The sequence below is a fragment of the Mustela nigripes genome, chromosome 1, assembly GCF_022355385.1.
Source record: "Mustela nigripes isolate SB6536 chromosome 1, MUSNIG.SB6536, whole genome shotgun sequence".
Taxonomy (NCBI): domain Eukaryota; kingdom Metazoa; phylum Chordata; class Mammalia; order Carnivora; family Mustelidae; genus Mustela; species Mustela nigripes.
Window position 1 is genome coordinate 115,221,278 of NC_081557.1, and position 23,413 is coordinate 115,244,690.

The 23,413-nt window shown below is 40.2% G+C and overlaps 1 protein-coding gene across 2 annotated transcripts in view; it reads left to right on the forward strand.

The window, feature by feature from the left end:
- The window catches only part of GALNT7 (polypeptide N-acetylgalactosaminyltransferase 7), a 142,833-nt gene that overhangs the window by 53,422 nt on the left and 65,998 nt on the right, over nt 1-23,413 (forward strand). For both annotated transcript variants that reach the window (XM_059372077.1, XM_059372072.1), the window contains exon 2: nt 22,131-22,591. In XM_059372077.1, the coding sequence (XP_059228060.1) occupies nt 22,131-22,591 (461 nt within the window). The remainder of the gene's footprint in view (nt 1-22,130; nt 22,592-23,413) is intronic.

Genomic DNA, 23,413 nt, shown 5'->3' on the forward strand with positions numbered 1-23,413 from the left:
TCTAAAGGTGAGCATTCCCTCGCCTTTAACAGTAGATGGACTGTAGTTCATGCTAAAAATCAGGGTAAATGCTTAATTCTTCCCTTTTAATTACCCTGTTTGGAGTAGATTTCACTAAATCAAATCCCGCCCCCACCTTTTTTTCCCAGTGCTGCTTTTCCTTTCTGACACAACCAAATTGGCTCACCTTGTGATTTCCACTTCACATCTGGAATCAGCCACTTCTCCAAGGAGATGAGCTCCTTTTAGTGGGGCATGGTATTTAGAAATCAAGATCTAAGGGTTGGGCATGTTTATTCTTTTGTATCACTGCTTTCAGGCCCTTTTTGCAGGTGGGGCCAGGAAGTATGTTTTCTTCTTTTAATCATCATGTTGATATTTCTAATTAAATTAAGTTTAGCTTTTTGAATACATTTGTGTTTCTTATTCTGAAAATCTTGGTTCTTATTTAAATATTTGCTTATTTCCTTCATATATATGTATGTTTAAAGTTATGCTATCAATATTACTGCTACTAAAAATAAAACTCTGAAGTTTAAGATTTCTTTGCAGTTTTTCTTATACCTGGGGAGTTTTTAAACTTACAAATTCCTTTACCCCCAGACCTTTTGCATGAGACTCTTGGAGGAGAAATTGGTGTCAGCTCGCAGGTTTGTATTTTCAAATAACAAATCCATGACCTACTGCCGTAGTCAGTCTCGGGATTGCTGGAATGTGTGAGATCTGTTTTGCTTTGGGTAATATTCCCACCTCCTTTTTCTCCTCCTAAGACACTTTCATAGTTTGATTATAATGTTGAGTAATTGGCACAGAGAGAAAAATGTAAACAAATGGGAAAAGGGTTGACTGGGGAGCAAAAAATGAACAATAACTTTTCACATTTTCAGAGTCTCGTTCTCTACAGTATCTTCCCTACATTCCTTCAGGAGGTTTTAAACAGTAATCCTGACTTGAAAAACATTTTAATATTTATTTAATAATGGCATAACATTATGTTGCATATTTGGTGTTGCTAGGCACTCAGTGTTTTATACCTTACCTCATTTAATCTTTGCAGTCATATATTCAGTTTTATAAGTGAGGACATTGATTTTAAATATATGTAGTGTTTGCTTATGGGATGACTTTTCAGGGAAATACACATCCTACCTTCCGCCACAGGTAGGTTTATCTAGGAAGGTTATCTATGGGTTATCTAGGAAAGCTGACTCTGAGATGGAGGTGTGGTTGCAGGTTCTATTGGTTGGGGGGAGAGGGTTCTGGATCAACACCTGAAAGGAGAGGTTGAAAATATAAATGCACAGAGAAGTTGAACCTCCCCACCGACCTCCACCCTCAACAAAGCAATACACTGGTTAAAAAAAAAAAAAAAAAAAAAAAAAAAAAAGTTGATGCGAACTGTCTCTATGAAGTCCTTAGCTGACCCCACCGTGGGGCGGGGGAGCAGGAGGCCTGGAGCTAGGATGGTCCTTCAGAGTTGTTCCAGTTTGGAATGGAGAAGCTGGGCCTTTTTTACCTCTGCAGTGACCAGTGATTGTGTACAACAGACTGTCCCTGAAGGAGGCTTGACTTTGGGCAAGGCAGTTTCTTTAGCAGAGGTGATCCCAGCAAGGGCTGACAGCAGTCTCCACCAGCAGCTGGGGGTGTAAGTCCTTTAGTCGTGGAGGGGTTATGGGAGGTTACCATGGTGCCCACAACCTCTTCTATGGATTTGCTATAGTTTCTCCAAAACAAATTGTTCTTGACAAAAACCATTTTCCCCCCATTGGTTATCTTCTTATTTTTTCTGTTAAAGAATCCATGTTCAAGGAAGTTTGTTCTCATTGCCTTTTATCATAAACCTAAACTCTTCCTTTTTAACACAGTTTAATCAGCTTTTAGCTCCCTGCCTTGTATGATGTTGATGGGGCCAAAATTTTTACATGTAGGTAACTTTTACACTGTTTTTAGATATCACAGGTTTATCATCTCTAATCCAGTCACCAGAATTTTACTCTATTTCACTTTGTAACCACACTTGAGAAGTTCTCAAAAAAGTCTATTCAAGAGGTAGTTTTTATGTTAGCTCAAGCTTCAGGTCTCCTGAATTTCAAACCCTTCTTTGTTAAAGCACTCTCTTTGACACTCAACATGCACCCTTCATCCCATGATTTTCTTTTCTTTTCTTTTCTTTTTAAGGGTTCTCTTTATTTATTTGACAGACAGAGATCACAAGTAGGCAGAAAGGTGGACAGAGAGGGAGGGGGAAACAGGCTCCCTGCTGAGCAGAGAGCCTGATTGGGGGCTCGATCCCAGGACCCTGAAATCACAACCTGAGCCGAAAGCAGAGGCTTTAACCCACTGAACCACCCAGGCGCCCCATCATCCCATGATTTTCTGGTGAAGAAAGTGACTTGCCTGCTCCCCATCTGTCCCACCTCACTGTCCCTGTGAAGTTGGAGGTAGAAAGGCAGCCTGTTTCACAAAGATCCACGTCCACCTGTTGGTTTAGATGTGTGGATGGCGAGGGCTGGAATATGGTGTCACTGACAGCTGACTGCCACATGCCTCCTACCTGAGGTGTACTTCGGCTCCCTTCTTGGGGAGGGTGGGGAATAAGTGTTCTCAGCAAAAGAAATGCTTGATTTTGAGTATTTGAATTAGGTTAGTCTGCATATTGTAAATGCACTGCTGGTTATCTTACATTAGGGGTGTATCTAGTCTTCATTTTTATTGGGAGGATCTCAAAATACTTTTATTATGTTCTGTACATTTTAAAACATAGTCATTTTTCCTTTTACTGAACTTGAGCACCCAACAACACAGTTCTTTGCTTTATAATGTTCTCTAACCTACAAATGAAATGTATCACTGCTTTCAGGCCCTTTCAGCAAGTGGGCAAGGAAGTATGTTTTCTTCTTTTAATCATCCTGTTGATATTTCTAATTAAATTAGGCAGCACTCTCGGGTTCTCTCCCTCCTTGGGAGCTTTGCTATCACTCAGTTAACCTTGCTTTGCTGCCTACCAGACAGAACAAAACACACACACACACACAACACACACAAGAAATGCTTTTAATTTTAACCTCTTTAATTTTTTGATTTAAATACAAATTTTTAAAATTTACCTGCCTTTAAAGAAATGTCTTGAGGATGAACTGGAAGCAAGTATAAGAGGGAGAGATCAGTGGAGAACAAGAGTGTGATAAAGTATTCTGTTTGAAAAAAGTGTATGCATCTTTGCATAAAGCCCTTGGGCTTCTGCCTCATGAATGCCTCATTTTAGAGGATGTCCTAATGACATAATGTCTCCTCTGTGCTTTTAAGTAATTGATAACTGATGACTGACCAGGTGATGCGTCATTGAATTCACTCTGTTTTTTGTACTTTTTAAAAACTTACTGAAAGTCTTATTGTTTTGTTTTCTTAATGCTACCTTAAATTTTCGGTAGTATACTCAAATGAAAAATATTCCTACCTATGACCTATGTGTGAACTTTCAGCTCAGTCTTTTTGTGATCACAAGTACTGTTCTCTGAGCCTTCCATCAGCTGTGCTTGGTGGGTATTCTCTTTATCCCCAAATTACTTATGATGACCTCTTTGGCAGTCAACCAACTTCACAATTTATTGTTGTAGAACCTCCTAGAGGAAAACAAAATCTCGAGTTACTGTTAATAGACTGTTTTCTAATGGATTTTCATCAGTAAATCTTAAAACAAGTTTGAGAGAAAGGTAATGATCTTTTTAAAAACTTTATATAAGCATATGCTCAAGATAGGAACCAAGGGATGAGAAAATATATCTAAAATCTCCCCACCAGACACAACTACTACTTTTAACTTTGTTGCTAGTCATTTCTGGTTGTTTTTTTCTCTTTCCATATTTGAGATTATATGATATAAGCAGTATGTATATTCAGTGCATGTATTCTAATTTTAAAAAACATCATAAGGATTTTCCCCAGGAATTATTTCTCTTACACATTTTTATAGTTATGGACAATCCAGCTGTATAAGGGTAACATTCTTGGCCATTCGTTCTCTTGTTAGAAACATTCTATTTGTTTCTAGTCTATTGCTAGTATATGCTGCAGTGGAACATTTATGCATAATGTCTTTTTCTGTAATTAGAATTATCTCCCTAGAATATATACCCAGCTCTGAAATTTTGTAGTCAGAAAAAAATGAATGTTTTTAAGGATGTTGATACCTACAGCCAGGTGGCTCTGCCAAGAACTCTACCAACATTGTACTATTCATATTTTTTTTATTTTTTAAAGAGCAGTTCCAAGATCTTCATGACCCTAAAAAGGTTGAAAACCACTGATAGGTTTATTAAAATTTTATGGAATTAAGATTTTATGGTTCTTGAGGTCATTACTGACTTTTAGCTTTCTAGAAGGCTAGCACAAGCATAGCCTAAAGAAGCTGTGCAAGAAATCTGTTGAAAATATGATCTCAGTGAGACCTGCAAGTGATCAGACTGAGGATTCCTTTCAGGAATACTCTGGACTTCAGGGAGTAGAAGTGGTGGTAACTCTTCTTCGCATTAATTCGAAAAGTCCTCTTTTATTTACTTCCTGTTTGTCAGTGGCAGACAAATAGAAGATATTTGAAAACAATTCCATGTTTCTGTGAAATCAGAAGAGCAAGCATAGCAGCTCTTGTGCCCAACTGACTAACTGAAAATAATTTCTGTTTTTCTCAGTAGAAGTAAAATCATATGAGTGTATCATTCTAATATTCTGATATTCACCTCGCCTAGTGGGCCTCATAGTAAGTTATTACTCCTTTTTGAAGTATGAATTGGATTTCCGGAAATTCACTTCTTTGAAAATAGCCCTTTCTGAATTATCTTATTAATAGCATTATACTGGTTTTACAAAAAAGGGATTTTTATTAAAATGAACTTCTGAAATGAACAGATTCTAAGGAATATATTTAGGTTTTGATATTTTAAAAATCTGAAAGAAAGGGGCGCCTGGGTGGCTCAGTGGTTAGTTAAAGCCTCTGCCTTCAGCTCAGGTCATGATCCCAGGGTCCTGGGATCGAGCCCCGCATCTGGCTCTTTGCTCAGCAGGGATCCTGCTTCCTCCTCTCTTTCTGCCTGCCTCTCTGCCTACTTGTGATCTCTGTCTGTCAAATAAATAAACAAAATCTTTTAAGAAAAAATCTGAAAGAAAGCTATCAATTTATATAGCTAAAAGTTGAGAACCTTGTGGAGCCCGAGACCCTGGATTTGAATCCCTGCCAGGTCCTCCGGAGGGTATGGCTTTTGGCAAGTTACTTAAACTCTGTGCCTCTATTTTCCTCATCTGCAGGATGTGGTAAATGATGGTTCCCAGCTCAAATGGTTATTTCAAGGATGAAAAGAGCCAGGTAGAATGCACTTGGAATAGTGCTGGTGACATTGTAAGGGCTCTTCTACCTGCTCTCACCCTACCATCATCATCGTCGTCATCAACACTCTGAACTGAATCAGCACTCAGTAAAATACTTCCAGTGACAAACTGATTTGCCTCTGTTTTAAAAATCGGTTCCGGTTTCCTTGTTGAAGCCTTTGGAGGTTCTTTGCTAATTTTGCTAATGTTGACAAAGCTTTGACTGACACCTTGGCAGGCTGTCTTTGGCATGTGCTGTGAAGTAACAGTGAGCCTCGTTTTTCCATTCATTCATAGATAGAAAAATAACTGTCTTGCTTACCTTAATTGTGCCAGGTGAAAAAGGAACTCTTTTTCACAGAAAAACAAAAATACTTTTAAATGACTTAGGGTCATCAGAAGATGATGTCAAAATTACACTGAGGTGTTCTGTGAGACTTGACCGTTCCAAGCACTGTGCATGTTTTTGCTGGAATTTCGCCTTTAGTTGCAAAGGGATCTCAGATTTCAGTTTACTACTTTGGTAGCTTATGTGAGACCCAGTGGAGTTGGCTGGAATGTGTTCGAGCAGCTAAACGTAGCATGTTCCTGACTGACCCTCGCCTTTGCTGACCGATAGAGCCACTTTCCATGGCTCAGCGACTGCTGCTCTTCCTTCTCCCCAGCATTTCTTGAGCTTATCATCTTAAGGTGTTCTAGAAAGAGGTGTTAAGTATTATAAACATTGCTGTGATAAAATTAGGACACTACTTTTAATTTCCAGAAAGTGGTGTTTAGCATGATTAAGAAATGGAACTGGAAAGAACTGGAAAGTTAACGTGAACGGCATCACGTTGTTAATGTTCTAATGTCAGTATAAGCTCCTTATCCCATGATATATCAGAATGGATTAGGAGATGACCGTGTCTTATTCTCCATGAAAGCAGTGTCTTGATATGTGACTCCTAACCTGCCTTTGGATTTCACAGGGCACATCCTCGTGTATCCCAGAAAACAGACTGTGGTATCTGTGGATACCTACTCTGTGAGGCTTTCTTCTCCTCTCCCTGGGTGATCCCTTTTACACCATGAAAAGGATAAAAAAGACCATTTCTTTTTTAACCTTTCATGGTCTCATATATAGGCAGCCCATCCTGAAAAGTGTAGTAAGCTCCCCGTGATGGTATAATTCTTTTCTATTATGGAGCCATTTTTGGATAAGTTTTTGGTTAAAGTGGAATATTAGCGAAGCCATAGTCGTGGGCTTATGAATAATTTGGTTTTATTCCATGGCTTCAGCGATGCTTTTAGTCGTAAAAAGGCAAAAGTATTTTTTAGCAGGATTTTGAACAGCTCAGAATTTAAAGATGTAGTACATCAGTCAGAAGAGTCAGCTTAACAGGACCAAAAATACTTTAGTTCTTACTTATGAGAGAGGCTGATTTAATTCTTTGTGTAAAATTAGTTCAAAATGTCTTTCCCTTATTTCACATGCTGTCAGGGGAAATCATCGTCTAACACATTAAAGGAGCGAACAAACCGTTGACAAGGCACATCTCATTGTTTAGAGTGTCAGAATGGGCCATTTCTTCGGTGTAAGTAAGTTGCCAAAGACAAACTGTATAAAATGTGATAAAGAAGCAGAATAAAGAGACATGAAAGTATATATTAGTTGAGCATTTTTAAAGGCCTCTCAAATTTTTTGGTATATTTCTAGAAAGTAGAAGTCATCAAGCAGTTGTAAGTCAGGTGGCTCAGCATTGGGGCCAAATGCTCAGGAGTCTGAGTTACGCAGGGTTCAAGTACCAGGGAGTCCCTTCTGAATTATGTGACATTGGATGTGTTAGTCTCTCTAATCTTTGATTTCCTCAACTATAAAATGTGAAAATAAAATTACAGGACCTGTCATACTTAGGATCACTGTAAGCCCTGGAGAATGAAACCTACTTACCAGTATCTGGCTATTTTATTTTTTTAATCAGACTTTTCATTGCTGTTCCCCCAAGATCCATCTAAACACCATATGGCACACCCCCTCTAGAAACATGGAGCTCAGGGACATCACATTTCTATTGAATAGGTGTTATTTTACATAGGGGGATAAGAATAAGGAAAATAGAAATGTCAGAATTGAGAAGAAAGGAAGATACATAATACAAACTCCTACTGCACAAAAGGAGTAAAAGACTAAGACCCTCCTCAGCTAGAACTTTTAGTTGGGGGCGGGGGGAGAAGACGAGCACATGGGATAGATAGGGAATTATAAAAGTATGAAGGAGTAGAAATTCATGCGAGGGAAAATATCACTGGAGCTAGAACAGATGGCAGGGCTGGATCTTATCAAAGGACTTGGAACTGAACCTAGAAAGAAAGAGGCGGGCAACAGGGCAGTGCTGTAGGCTAAGGCTTGCTAGCAGGAGCCAAACTAGAGGCCAGGCTGACAATGTGTTTCTATGATCTCGTGAAGGGTCCAGCTGACTAGAGTATGGGGACAGCTTGAGTGAGTAACCAGGGATGACAGAAGGACAGGCAAAGGATTTTGAACTGACATGTTAGAAAAAGATGGGAAGACTTTCAAATTTTTTTTTTAAGATTTTATTTATTTATTTGACAGAGAGATCACAAGTAGGTAGAGAGGCAGGCAGAGAGAGAGGAAGAAGCAGGCTCCCCGCCAAGCAGAGAGCCCGATGTGGGGCTCGATCCCAGGACCCCGGGACCATGACCTGAGCTGAAGGCAGAGGCTTTAACCCACTGAGCCACCCAGGTGCCCCAGTTTTTGTTTTTGTTTTTGTTTTTTAAGAACTCTCTGACATGCACTGTGAGAGCATTAACATAGGTAAATCTGATTGCAGGAAGTAGAATAGGTTAAATCAGAACGGGTTAAATTACTGTTGGAGTAATTCAGACAGCAGTAGTGAGGGTTTGGATCCCAAGGAGGAGCAAAGTACATGTGTCTGCCCTGCCCCAGTTGCATGTTCCCGTTACTGCAGAGAGGCTGCCCTCCTCCTGACCTGACTAACCCCATCTCTGCTTTGGCTCCCACCAGTCCCCATTCTCAGGAATGCCTCACTTTTAATTATTCCTCCTCTCACATATATTTGAATACCTTATCCTTGCCTTTCTTTTTAAAGCTGCTCAGAACTTTCCCATTAAAAACAAAACGAACCCAAACCCCTCACCCAACCTCCTTTCCTCCAGCTCCCTCTCCATTGCTGTTCTCTTCACAGGCAGGGCCTTCACAAAGGTACCTACTTTTGCTTGCACCATTTCCATGCCTTCCAACTCCACACCTCAACGCCACTGGCCCTGGGCTCTTGACACTTCCTGCCACTGGAATGGCTCTTGCTGAATCCAGTCCTCCTCTCACACGGCCTTTAAGCAGCATTTAACACCGTTGACCATTCCTGCTGTCCCACACGTGCTGTCTTGGTTTTGGCTTTCTTCCTTCATACTGGGCTAGTCCTCTGTCTCCTCCTCCTCCACCAGGCTTCTAAGGGTTGGCTTCCTCAAGGTGGGGTCAAGGGGTCCTCTCCTCTTTTCACTTTATGGTCAACTCATAAATAGCATCTGGGTCCTTATATCAGTTTTGATCTATTTAAGGTATCTACCAAATTTTTATCTTCTCTAGTCACTGAGATACAAATTCTATGTTTCAATCTTCTTTTGAATGTTTCAGAGGCACTTCGGAGTCCACATACCCAAGAAGGGCCTCGTAGTCAACTTCATTTTCAATCTTTTTCAGTGCTTTCCCTCTCAGTGAATAGTATCCAGTCATGCCTTAGAGCCATCTCTGAGGCTCCCCATTAAATATCTCCATTTCCTAATTAACCCTCATCCACTCTGGCCCCTTTCCATTCTCTCGCTCCCCAGCCAGTGGGCTCTTATCAGAGTGTTCCTGTCTCTGGTAGGAGCATTGAAACTATTGACTGGCTGCTCAGGCTCCTATATTACAGCCAAAGTCATGACCATCATATAAGAGCCCCACTTGTTCTGGCCACTACTTTCCTCTGCCTCGTCTGCCACCAGGCTTCGCCAGCTCCTGGCGCTCCAGCCGTAGTTAGTTCTCCCTATTTACCGTAGAACTTCTTGCTGTAGAGACTCTGCACATGTTCTCTCTGAATACTTTTTCTGAATACTTTTTTATTAGTATAAATACTAATACTTATTTTAGGAGTACCTGGGTGCCTTGGTTAAGTGTCTGCTTCTGGCTCAGGTCATGATCTCAGGGTCCTGGCATGGAGCCCCATGTCAGGTTCCCCACTCAGCAGGGAGTCTGCCTCTCCCTCTCCCACGGCCTCTCCCCTGTGCTCGGACACACGTGCATGCTCTTTCTGGTTCTCTCATTCTTGAATAAATAAAATCTTTAAAAGATTTATATATTTGAAAGAGAGAGAGTAGGGGAAAGGAGTGGAGAGAGAGAATCTTTCAAGTAGACTTCCTGCTGACCACCTGACTCAGGGGTCAGTCCCATGAGAGCATGACCAGAGCCAAAACCAAGAGTTGGATTCTAAACTGACTGAGCCACCAGGTGCCCCTCTTTCCTCTTTTTACCAACTTAGCTTCTCCTCATCCCTCAAACTTCTACCTCAGCAGTCCTCCATTCTCAAGGAAGCCTTTTTTTAGCATCTTAGATTAAATTGACTCTTCCCAAAAGGCTCTTAGAGCACCAATTCTGTATGACTGTCGGATTACATGTCTCCCTCACTGGACAGAGAGCTCCACAAGAGCAGGGATGGGTTTGCTCATCAGGTGTCCCGGAAGCCCTGGAGCAGCATAAGTGCTCAACACGTACTTGTCACCCATCAATTAGACTATTTCAAAGAAATGTCGTGGGCTGAACAAGAGGATCACAGAAATGCCTCTAGCCTTCTAGGTGAGAGAAAATAGGATACTTCCATCTGCAGCTGGGTAGGAGATAATGGTGAGGAGTCCTGAGTCCACTCTAGATCCACCCTCCTGGGGCCTCTGCCAACGTTGTAGTGAGTCATGCTGCAGGACCGGGACTAAAATCCCTCCCTTGCCTGTACCTTCAGACCTTGGAATTCTCACCAATTTAACATCTTGCCTGCAGTTTTTAGTCCTCTTGTCCACCTCTTGAAATTCTCTCCTGTATTGCTTTTTCCCATATTTTCTACATTTTTTTTTCTTATCCCACTGCAAACATCTTGGCACCTCTTCCCATTCATTTGCTCCATCGGCAAACTCATTCCAAAATTCAGCTTTGATCTGGCATGCACCCCTCTCATGGCTCCCATAAAGTCTGAACTTACTGGTGTTTCTTAAGAGGCACTTGCCAGCATCTCAAGTCTCATCTCCTGCCACCGCCCCATATGTCCCCTGCACTCGTTACATCAAACCATTTTTTCTTTTATGCTTCTGTGCCTTTGCCTCAGCTGCCAAACTCCACTTTCCCACCCCCACCTCCTTTACCTACCAACCATTCCCCATCTCACGCAGGGGAGTGTCTGCTGCTTCAAAGCAAGGATTCAGTCACTTCCAGCCCATTCAGACATCCCTTTTCCCAGTCAGTGTGTCCTTTCATGGTAGGGCGCGTCAGTGCCTGGCGGGTAGCAGACCTGGAATATTTGGAAAACTGAAAGGACGGCTCTTTTACCTTTAATGATACATTGAAATACTAATCAGAATGCCAAAGAACAATTATGGTAAACTAGACTATCCCTGGATAAGCATTCCCTCTTGAAATCGAACCTGCTGATGGTCGAAAAGTAAAATGTCCAAACGTTTATTTATGTAAATGGCCTCCATCCACCCTGAGTATATTTTTTCTCTCTCCCACAGTTACATTTCCTTGACACACCCTCCTAAAATGGATTTCTAGTCCTGACATGGTAGTAAAATGTTGTCCCCCACTTTAAGATGACAGCTTCACCCTGAAAACTTTGAGATACTTTTTTTCTTGAGGTGATTTTTTTTTTTAAGATTTACAAGAGGAGTTTCTTATACACCAGTCAAAATGTATGTGTTCTGAAGCTGCACATTACAGTGCTTTTTCGTGAGCTGTTATGAAAGCCAAGCTTCAGGGCAAAGCAAGGAAGCACTAGAGGAAAGGCTGTTTTATGCATTTCCAGCTGCACAAAGTAGTAGCACTTCATGTGGGAGTGCTGTATTCATTCTAGAATTTCTCCCCTAGAGGGATAATAGGACATTGCTTTTTCAGCTTTCAAAGGGTATTACAAACATTCTCTCCCAACACAAATACCACATTTGACCTCATTCTTCTTTCACTCAGTAAAATGTTTTCCTTAGTGTCATAAGAATTATTAATGGTTGTGTTGGTGACATAATTTCCAATAAAGTTTTCAGGAAGATTTGGAAATCATTTCATGCTTTCACCGGCATTGCCAGATGTGAAGGAGAATTAGGAATTAAACTGTCTGCTTTTGGCAGGTATTAGATTATGAAGTGCATTGTTGTACCGGGAACGAAAATCAAAGGATAGGACTGAATAAACACTTGTCCTGGGTTTAAGAAAAAGTGTTAACAGTGTCATTCCCCAAGGATTGGTGCCTGGATTGCTCTTTTGAAATATTTTAAAGATGATCTAGGAAAGAGAGTGAAGAGGTTTCTAGCTCTTCTAGGTAAAAAAGTAGAATTGATTGGCATAAAGCAAAAGAAGGTTCCAGAACATCATGTGAGTGGGCAGAAGAGGAGCAGATGGGACCTCATTTTCAATCAATTCAGCTTTTAAGTAGTTCCTCATTTCTCCACCTGATGAAATGCCATAATTGTTCCTTTGAAGGGTCCATTCAGCTGGGTTAATTTCTTATTTCTTATCCTGCTAAGCTATTTGGTTTTTAAATGTGTATTTCCTCTCTCCATGTGCATATATCATATGTATGCATACATAAATTATTCATGTGCTAAAAAATCTTCACAGATTTTATTTTATAATCTTCCTCTCCTTGCTTTGCTTTCATTTTCCTCTCCTCTTTAATACCTTATTTTTAGACAGGTCATTTTGTAGGAATAATGTAGTAGAATATTTATTGTAAAATACCAACAATCTTATTAAAATATTTTGCATAACTTACCACATGCTATTTTTAGAATGAAAATGCCTCTTAGGAGCTTTCTTTTTAAAACTCAGTAATTGCTTAGCTCCCAAACAGAGAGAGTTAAAAATCTACCCACTATATCCTTTTACGATTTCTAAGAGGTATTATAATCTGCCTTTTAGTACCCATGGGAGCTGGAGCTTTTAAATGGCATTGGTGCGCCTTGTATTTATAGCCTAGGCTTGACGTCGGTGCTCTTACCACTGAAATGCTGGCATAGGCTTTGACAACTATAGCTTCGTCACCTTTTGAAACCTACTACAAAATGATTTATTGGCCATTGCTTCATAATCATGTTTGATTCTTAAAATTCAGTTCAAGTCAGTTAAGGATTTAATATTAAATATTCATAATAAATATTTTTTATGCCTGTGCAGTATATCTATGACTCAGTTCATGAGCTAAAGCATGCATTTTTCATAAGGTTTCTGGAAAATAAAAATTATTTGGATTGCAGAAATATGTTTAAATTTCATGTTTCATAGACTTGGTTAGTTGTGTGTGATATTAACTTTGATCCGGGCCATTAAGCAGTAGTACAAATAAAAGTTTTTTTGTAAAGGGATAACCAATTTGTTACTTTACTATTGTAGACATTAACCTACATTTTGGTCCTTTACTTGCTTATTTCTTTTAATTTATTCCCCCTTGAGTATTATCTGATACTTTCCTGACCTGATTTAGAATCTCTATCTTATTACTGTTTTAAAACAAGCCCCAAATTTAGCAGGAAACCATTTGCAAGATGAATTGGCTTAGAGGACTGAGATGAACACCAGCACATATACTTTCTCGTGTTTAAATAAAGTACTCATTTTCCATGAAGTAACAAATTTCACTTGCAGACACGATTTATCCAAATCTGAAGAAGAGAAGAAACTAAAAAAAGGATTATTCGAGTTTTGGATTGGTAGGGAAAGCAATGTTGTTCGCAGAGAAAATAATGTTTTTAGTTATTTCATTTAGATTCTCAAAATGCTAGCTTAAATCAAGCCAAGCAGTGAGATAAGACAGGGGCTCCAAAGTCCGTTTATATTCCAGCAACATAATAAGAGATGACCCGCAGCTAGGTGGTCTCCACTTAGTCGTCTGTGAAGAAACATGTGCTGAGAGTATCTGCCCTCCACCTGCCCACCCACTCCCAGCCACTGTGTAGGGACACACAGACACACACTCACTGTCTTCAGAGAGCCCTTAGTCTGACTGGGGAGAAGCATGTACCAGATACTAGGGCAATTCAGGAAGAGCAGTATCAGAAATATTCATGGGACTGTGGGGAAATATACCCAGAGCCAATTGCTGAGTTTAGAACTGCTCGCTTGAACTACTGGTGCTTCATGGTAATTTCACATTTACAAAACAGAACATTGGAGATAATGGTATTAAAACAGAGAAAGATTTTGCATGAAATCTCCCTGTTTTCAATTATAGTTTTAACTTTGCTGTTGAAAATTGAAAATGTTGATTACTGAGGAGTTTGTAGTTTAGTCTGATACCTTTAAAAATGCAATGTATTGATATGGTTTTTGAAAAAGTATCTATTGTGGGAGGGGGGGCGCCTGGGTAGCTCATTTGGTTTAAGTATCTGCCTTCCACTCAGGTTCTGATCTTGGGGTCCTGGGATTGAGCCCTCTGTCGGGCTCTCTGGTCAGCGGTGAGACTACTTATGCCTCTCCTTCTGCCCCTCTCCCTGGCTTGTTCTCGCTCTCTTTCTCTCTCTTGAATAAATAATAAATTCTTCAAAAGAATAGATTTTATATATATATATTTTTTTTTAGATTTTACTTGACAGAGACACAGTGAGAGAGGGAACACAAGCAGGGATGTGAGAGAGGGAAAAGCAGGCTTCCTGCAGAATAGAGAACCCGAATGGGGCTCGATCCCAGGATGCTGGAATCATGACCTGAGCCGAAGGCAGCCACTTAACAACTGAGCCACACAGGTGCCCCTAAATTTTATAACTTTAACCAATTCAGACATTTACTTTGGTTGAACTAAATTTTGTTTTGAATTTTGAAAAGAGCCCAAGACTTAAAATTTGCCATATCTAGATATTCTATAGTTGACCATGATTATTCAAGATGTGCAGAGATCTGAAGAAAATTGTCAGTGCAGATGGATACTTCTCTTAAGGATACCATATGATATGCATGAAGATCCAAATCTACAAAAACTGACTAGTTGCACAATTATGGGATTTGTTGGGAGACTCTTTTATAATGGAAATCTTTCTTCTGTTAACATGATTAAATGTTCACAATGTAATATAGCTAACTTTTTAGGAAGACACCTATTAATTTCAAGTGGTATTCACGATAATACTGGGTAGATCTGTATTAAATACTGTGTTTTGCTTGTTTGGTTAAGGAGAGGTGACATTTAATTGACTCAGAATACCCCCATATGAACCTAGTAAAATCTTTCCAGTGGGTGGTTAATACTACAGCACTAACTTACGCATTTGTAACTATGGTTGCCATAGTGTATCATAAGTTTTAAAAGAAAATAAAAGGACCAGTCATTAGCTATTATGTAATAGGCAGCTCTCCACAGTCCAGTGTCAGTATTGTAGTCCCTAGAAGAAGTCTGGCTCAATCTGGCTTACTGCGACTAGTGGCTACCCTGCCGAAGTCCAATTTCTAGTACTAGAAGTGCTGACCCAGATTTCTTTTGGTGGGGCACTTATTGTGATGCCAACCATGCGGTTTTCTCCATTCTGTTACCTTTTGGTTTATAACCTGGCCTCGGGGGTCAAGGGGGAAAAGAATTGAAATCCCTGCAATGGGAGTTTATTTCTTTTCTCTTCTTTTTTTCCTTTCTTTTCTTTCTTTTTTTTTTTTTTTTAAGATTTTATTTATTCATTACACACACACACACACACACACACACACAGAGGCAGGCAGAGGGAGAAGCAGACTCCCTGCTAAACAGTGAGTCTGACGCCGGACTCGATCTCATGACCTTAGCCAAAGGTGGATGCTTAACGAACTGAGCCACCCAGGCGTCCCATGGCAGTCTATTTCTTTCAGAAGATAATTCTTCTATCAGAATGTAATACTGATAAGGCACACCCTTCTTCATGTTCAGTTCTGCCCTAGTAGCTAACAGAGGCCTGGCCGTGGGTCTTCAATCGCTTTCTAGTTCATGAGTCTTTACTGGTAGTTGGGATAGGTCTCTCTCCTTAAGGGAGACCATCTTAGATATTCAAGGACTGATAAGGTCTCTGTTTAATCTTAGGTTTTTCCATTTTCTGCTCTACTTAAACACAGAAAAGTCACTTGACCCCTGTCCCTCATCTCATGACCAGCAGAGGCCACTGACACCCCCCTCCCCCATGCAGTCCCTATCAGTCCTCTGAAAGGAGCTAGAGTGAATGGTCTTCAGTCAGCACAAAATGCCAGCACGGACGGGCTAGCTGAGAATCCAGCTCTAGCTAAGCAGAAACAAGGGTACCGAGGGTGGAGCACCCACTTTCCCACCCACCTTCTGCCACAGGTGGATTGGAGTCTGGGGAGGTCCAGCCTTACAAGCACACGCAGTTTCTTCTGGGGCCTCCTTGTTGTAACTATCTCCCTCTGTGATCTTTGTTCCTGTTGCTCACTCACCTAGGAACAGAAGAAAGTGGAGCTAGAAAAAACATGCTGGTGTCATTCTTCTAATTAAAGGTGTTCCTTAGGGCGTCTGGGTGGCTCAGTTGGTTAAGGCTTGGACTCATAATTTTGACTCAGGTCATGATCTTGGGGTCATGGGATCGAGCCCCCATAGGGCTCCATGCTTAACAGACTGTTTTTGAGATTCTCTCCTCCCTCTTCCTCTGCCCCTCCACCCCCAAAATAAATAAAATCTTTTTTTTTTTTTAAGGTGTTTCTTATCGAGAGGGTTTTTAAATCATGGTATTAAATTTGACTTATGTTTTTAAGTTCTGTGGCTCATGTAGCATGATAACCAAATAGTGTGAATATTGTTAGCCGTGGCCACTTTCTAAAACTAAATTGTAATTTCTGCAGAAATCATTGACTCTAGGAGCTCATGATTAAGAGCTTAAGTTTTCTAGGTTCACCTATAATTTCAAATATAGACAAGCCTCTATCTAAAGACTATTTTTCTAAATCCTTTTGTATTCCTATCGTTTCTACCAAGGCATGATCATCTGGGAATATACCATACTTAAGTAGAATCTAAGGGTGAAAGGGGAGCTTTGTAAGATAAAAAGTGAATAGTCTGACCTGATTTCTGATCATACCATATTTCCATCTGCTGGTAAGTGATTCTGCTTTCCAGTATATTTCCACCTTTATGAACATGGTGATCTTAAGCAGTTATCTACCAATTGTCTTTTCCATTTCTAGTCAACAGTGATTCATTGACTCTTGACTGCAGAGTAAATCAGCTGGTACTTATGAAGATATTATAGTACCAGTGAGTCACAAAGGCATCTCCTGATTCTCATTCACTCTCAGGATGGAGTGTGTAGTTTTCCTTCTCAGGGGAGTTGAGTATTCTACGGCTTTGTAGCCATTCTTTGAATCTCGTAACATTAAGATTTGACATGATTAATTTTAATTGACTTGAGGTTAGACAGTTCTCATATTTGGTTTTGCTTTCAGATTTAATGCCATACAGGCTTTGAGAAGTGAGCAAATTCAGTTTTTCTGGTGACTAGTATAGCATTATTAAGAGTACACTACTGTGGAGAGAGTATTAAGTTATATCCTGTTCTCTTGACAGTTTTGTCAAGTATTGCCCAATGTACTATCTGATCCAAGCCCCTCTTCCCATTCCCAGTCTATATTCTCCATTCTCTCTTTTCCTTTTCTTCTCTCATAACCAAAGCATAAATTTTAGGGGTCATCCATTTATTCAGTAAATATTTATGGAGGAATTAGCACCAGGATAAACATGGGGAATGCAGTGGTTCATATGATAGACATGGCACCTACTTTTTCACAGAACTGACAGTCTAGTGCAGGGGTTGGGAGGGGTGGTAGTCACAGATCCATCCTGTTGTCTGTCTTTGTGAAGAGTTTTATTGGAACACAACCTTACCCATTCATTTACATATTATTGGTGGCTGCTTTTGCACTATAATGGCAGACTTGAATGATTGCAATGGAGATCCTGTGGTGTGCAGGGCCTAAAATATTTACCCTTGACCTTTACAGATAAAGCTAACCAACGCTTTTTCTAGGGATATGGTGAAAAGAGTATAAACTCTCCTTGTTAAAGAATATAAATGGGGGCGCCTGGGTGGCTCGGTGGGTTAAGCCTCTGCCTTCGGCTCAGGTCATGATCTCAGGATCCTGGGATCGAGCCCCGCATTGGGCTCTCTGCTCAGCAGGGAGCCTGCTTCCTCCTCTCTCTGCCTGCTTATGATCTCTGTCTGTCAAATAAATAAATAAAATCTTTAAAAAAAGAATATAAACGCTCCTGAGGGAAGTGGACCAGCGGTGGAATGTTGTAAGCAGGGAATGTGACGTGTTCATACTTGAATTTTAGAAAAGTCACTATGAAAAGACTCAATCTCAAAAAACAGACTGAGGGTTGCTGGGGGAGCGGGGGGACAGGAGAGGGTGGTGGGGAGATGGACATTGATGGACATATGCTATGATGAGTGCTGTGAAATGTGTAAACCTGGCGATTCACAGACCTGTACCCCTGGGGATAAAAAAAAAAAAAAAAAAGTCACTATGGTTGCTATGTAGAAAAAACAATGAAAGCAAGAGTACATGCATGCATTAGAAGGAGAAGCACTCAGTGTAGTGGTTAAGAGCATGGACTCTTTTTAATAAATGTTCAATTAGCCAACATATAGTACATCATTACTTTTTGATGTAGTGTTCAATGATTCATTAGTTGTGTATAACACCCAGTAAAAGCATGGACTCTTCTTTTTTTTTTTTAAGGATTGTATTTATTTATTTAACTGACAGAGATCACAAGTAGGCAGAGAGGCAGGCAGAGAGAAAGAGGGGAAAGCAGGATCCTCGATGAGCAGGGAGCCAAATGTGGGGCTGATCCCAGGACCCTGGGATCATGACCTGAGCCAAAGGCAGACACTTAATCCACTGAGCCATCCGGGTGCCCCAAGAGCATGCACTCTTGAGCCAGTATGCCGATATGCAAATTTTGGCCCTACCATGTACTGATTCTGATGTTGAATAACTTTCTGTCAGATTTTCTACTGATAAAACAGGAACGGTAATCACAGACCCTAACTCTTGGCAAAATACATAAATAAATCGATATATACAAAGCACTTAGAACATAATATTTACAATCATTACTATTATCACTATTGTAGTAATCCTGTTAAGGGGTGAGGGTGGTCTGAACTGTGGGGCAGTGGTGGAAGTGGTCAAATTCAGGCACTACAAAGTCAATAGAATTGACAGGTATCAGGGATTGATTGGACATCAGTAGGCAAGATCAAAGAGAACAAGAAGTTGAGGAAGAAATGCAGGTGTTGGATTTGATCAGTGGTGTAGATGGTGGTTCCTGTCCCCAAAGCCGAGAAAGACCATAATCAAAACAGGTTTGTGATGTGAGGTAAATAGAAGTTCAGTTTGGGGTATCTTAAGTTTGGGTACTAGGCTGATATAAGTAGAAGTCTAACATGGGACTAGATTAATATCTATGTAGATGTAAGATCGATTGATAAAGATTGATATAAGCAGAAATTTGGGAAGAAGCCAACAGTAAGGATTAGAGGAGTGTGATGGGCTAAGGAGAGGGATGTAGGATTGGTTGATGTAAGTCTGGTCATAATGCTTCGAAAAAAAGGAAATAACCCAGAATGAAGCTGGACTGATAGGTGGATGTCTAAGAGAACTATGAGGAACACCAGCAGCGGAAGATCAGACAAAGAACCCTTAAGTCAAGAAAAGATCTAATTTGGAGGAAGATAAGCATGAAGTTTAAACCCATTAAATATTCTCTTATTGAGGCAGGTGAATTTGAAAAATATTTAAATTTGCAAGTTTTGCATTTGTATAGGCCAATCTAAACCATAGTGTGTATTTCACAGTGTGGGTCTTTCATGTACCGCCATATTCCATTCTCTTCCAGTATACACCATGCCCTTTACGGAATTTTAGGCAAGGGTAGAGTGGTTGCTGTGGTTGCAGATGCTGACATCTGATGACCTATTCGTTCTGCTTTTCTGTGTTTGATGTTTCCTACCCCCCCTTTTTCTTTTTCTTTTTTTAATCTCCCCAGTTACACATTCACTGGAGCCTTGATGTGAAATATTGAAGTGGGGGAGATGGTCTTCTTTATGTGTTATACTTGGTTCAGCATCAATATCTTAGGTCCAGTATCTTAGAGTTTTAAGATTTTTCTGTTTTAATTTGCCTATAACACTGCCACAACAATTTTCTTTTAGAAAGAGCTGGGAGATAAGTTGGAGCACCGTATACTTTTTCCATCCTCCGAGGCAGTAGGGCTCACAGGTTAGGCTCCAGCTAATCCTTGCTACTGAGATGTGTGATGATAGAAGCCTGATCCAGAAGCCTTATCTCCCTTATCACACATGCCTGAAGAAAGGTATCGCATTTATATAATCAGGCTGAGTGTTGCATTTTAAATTTGGTTTTGTGTTATAGGAGGAAAATTATAGAAAAACTTCAAAGTGGACCAAAAACATTATTAGGTATACTCTCTGGCTTGGCTTCTAGGTTATCTTGCCCTTTCCTTATCTTTGAGCTATTTGACAGTGGCTAGAAACAGCAGAATACTGAGACAATGCGAAAGATGCTCGTCCATTGAAATTGTATACAGTGAGTGCAGTGGGTTATTGCCTTGTAGGTATTGACCAACATTACCAGTCGTGCATCTGTTTATAAACCCTCTGCAGTATCATTGATGTTTAGATATTTGTTCTTTGGATTCACCTTCGAACCACTTGTAACATCCTACCGGTTTCCTTTTTAAATAACGAGTTAATTAAAATTGTGTCCCATGCTAAAAACAATTGTTTTGTTACCTACACACGTGTGTTTATATGTGCATATAACATCTCTAGAAAGATTCCCAAAGTGCTGCCTGTGATGGCCTCTGTAGGAGAGGAAGCCAGAAAACGTGCTTTTCATTAGATGCCCTTTTGGGTCCTTGGAATATTCTATCATATGCTTATATTACCTAAACAAATAAATTTTTAAAATTCCTTTTTGAACTCCCCCAAATCAATCCTTAGCTAGCCCTTACCAAAACTTCAAGTAAATTCACATTTAAATTAACTGGCTGGGTGATGGACCCTGGGGACGGTATGTGTTGTGGGGAGCGCTTTGTACTATATAAGACTGGTGAATTATAGACCTGTACCCCTGAACCAAATAATATATTATATGTGAATAAAGATAAAGATTTTAATACTAAAAATAAATTAATGAACTGGCTTTCTAAAGAGATCTTTCTCAATAAACTCCCAACAGAGAGCAACCTACATCTCAGTGTCATACCTAGCACTGCACTTCTGTACTCTTTAAAATCAAGTTTTAAACTTTCCTCTTCAAGATAGCTCTAACACTGTAGCCACATTTTGGTCCGATAGCCCTAATTCTATTATGAATCTATGAAGGGCTCCGATAATCTCAGTGTGGAGGGGAGCGGCATACCCTTTCGCCTATTTTGCAGTTTGAAGTTCACCTTGCTTCTTCCCCAGCTGTGCATATTCAATAATCCTCTTGTCTAATTATAGCCAGCAGCTCTTCCTCTGAGCTAAAGGTTCTCAAGCTTGGATGCATATTAAAATCGCTTGGGGGAGCTTTTAAAAATGGGAATGCCCAGACCAATTAAATCACAAAGTCTAGGGGTGGGACACAGACATCAGTATTTCTTAAAGTCACTGAGGTGATGCTAATATTGGAAAACACTGTCCTGTGCAATGAATGGTACTGATTTAGCAAAAACTTCACATAGAATACCTCAGCAGCAAAAGCACTCAGGATTTCTGACCGAAAGATCTGTGCAGGTGGTGAGGAAGGTTCACATGGACACGGGAGATGGCCCTTCCAGAATATCCATATGCACCAAATCTGTTTTAACTTAGGCTACCTCTGGAATGGGGCAGACTAGGTATTTGGTGTGGTTTAAAAGCCTAAAGTGACTTGGTCATTCTTTAGCATTTTTTTTTTGTTTGCTTTAAAAAAAAAAAAAGTTCTGAATTCAGCTAACCTCTGAGTAGAAAATACAGACTGTTGAGTGCATTTCCCCTTTTCCTCTGCCGTGAGAGGCATGAAGCCAGCCTCGTGGTGGGTGACATCTAATACCACTGCCACCATATGGCTGCATTCCTGACAAATACTTATATTTATCACACACCAGACGTCTGGGAAAACCACATACTGTACATGACCTATTAAATGTCTGTTTTTGTCAAAGCTCCTCGAACCCCATTGCTTTCACCCATAACAGTGTACTTTAGTAAGAGGTCTTTGATGGGAGAGTTAGTTTTAGAAGGAAAGAGGTTAAAGAGCATGTATCCATTCATTTATTTTGGAATGGTAAGGTGGAAAGAGTGTATTTCTTGGGATGTCCTCCCCTTGCCCAAAAGATGTCTTTTTAATGGGAAGTCCTGATGAATAGCCTGCTTCTGTTTAACATTTTAAATCATTGTATTGTTGCTTCAGCCTTTTATTAAACATGAAAATTCGTGTCATAAACTCTGCTGTGATTGCCTTCATGCACTCATTGTATATCCCCCTCCCTTTTGTATAGGAAGACAGAGATGTCAATAACCCCATGCCTAACCGAGGAGGCAATGGATTAGCTCCTGGGGATGACAGATTCAAACCTGTGGTACCATGGCCTCATGTTGAAGGAGTAGAAGTGGACTTAGAGTCTATTAGAAGAAAAAACAAGGCGAAAAATGAACAAGAGCGCCATGCTGGAGGAGATAAGCAGAAAGACATAATGCAGAGGCAGTATCTCACATTTAAGCCTCAGACATTCACCTACCGAGATCCTGTGCTACGTCCAGGGATCCTCGGTAACTTTGAACCCAAAGAACCTGAGCCTCATGGAGTGGTTGGTGGCCCCGGAGAGAACGCCAAGCCATTGGTTTTGGGACCAGAATTCAAACATGCAGTTCAAGCCAGCATTAAAGAGTTTGGATTTAACATGGTGGCAAGTGACATGATCTCGCTGGACCGCAGCGTCAATGACTTGCGACAAGAAGAGTAAGCACACATCCTCTTCTTTCTAAAATTGGGGCAGCTATTGTTCTGATAGATATTTAGTTAGATTGTTAGACTGGAGAAAATATCTTTGCCTTTATTCCAAGGAAATAAAAGGCTTTTCGGTCTGCAAAATGGCCAGAAGGAGGAGATCGCTCCATTTATGCCGTTAGATTAAAGGTATGACCTATAAAATTCTGGGAGTTTTACATCAGTGCTCCTCACTTGTGGTCCCTGGACTGGCACCAGTGTATGAATTTTTTGTTACCAGTCCACAGTGAAAACGTGAATTTGTGCCAGAGTGTAAACCAACCAGTAAATAATTAGTTTAGGACAAATGACAATCTTTTAATAACAAAACTTTCTCGATGCATTGATTTTCATTATGGATCAAGCCCCTTGTCTTGTTGGAATAATAACAAATAGTAACGCTATTCTAGCTATCTCCTGTAATTACCTAGATGTTGATGTTTCCCTTAAGTTTTTTTCTTAGTCCTGCACCTGGAAATCAGAACTCTGGGTCTAATGCAAAAGGAGTCCTCAGCAGATAAAACTATGGCCTAAACTTCCAAATTATTTTCATGTAGTTTGATTTAAAATAAAGGATCAAAGGATCCCCAACTCCTAACTTGATAGACAGTGGTTACTGATTAAACTCAAAGCTTTTCTCTTTCAGTTTATTTAATAACCTGTTCTGCTTCTGTAGTATCTAAATAGCCTCTGTTAACATGGTACAAATTTAATTCTGTACGACTAGAAAACTCTCAAAATGTGTTCTGATGATGGATTGCTAATGTAATCTTTGTCCTAAAAGGTTAACACATT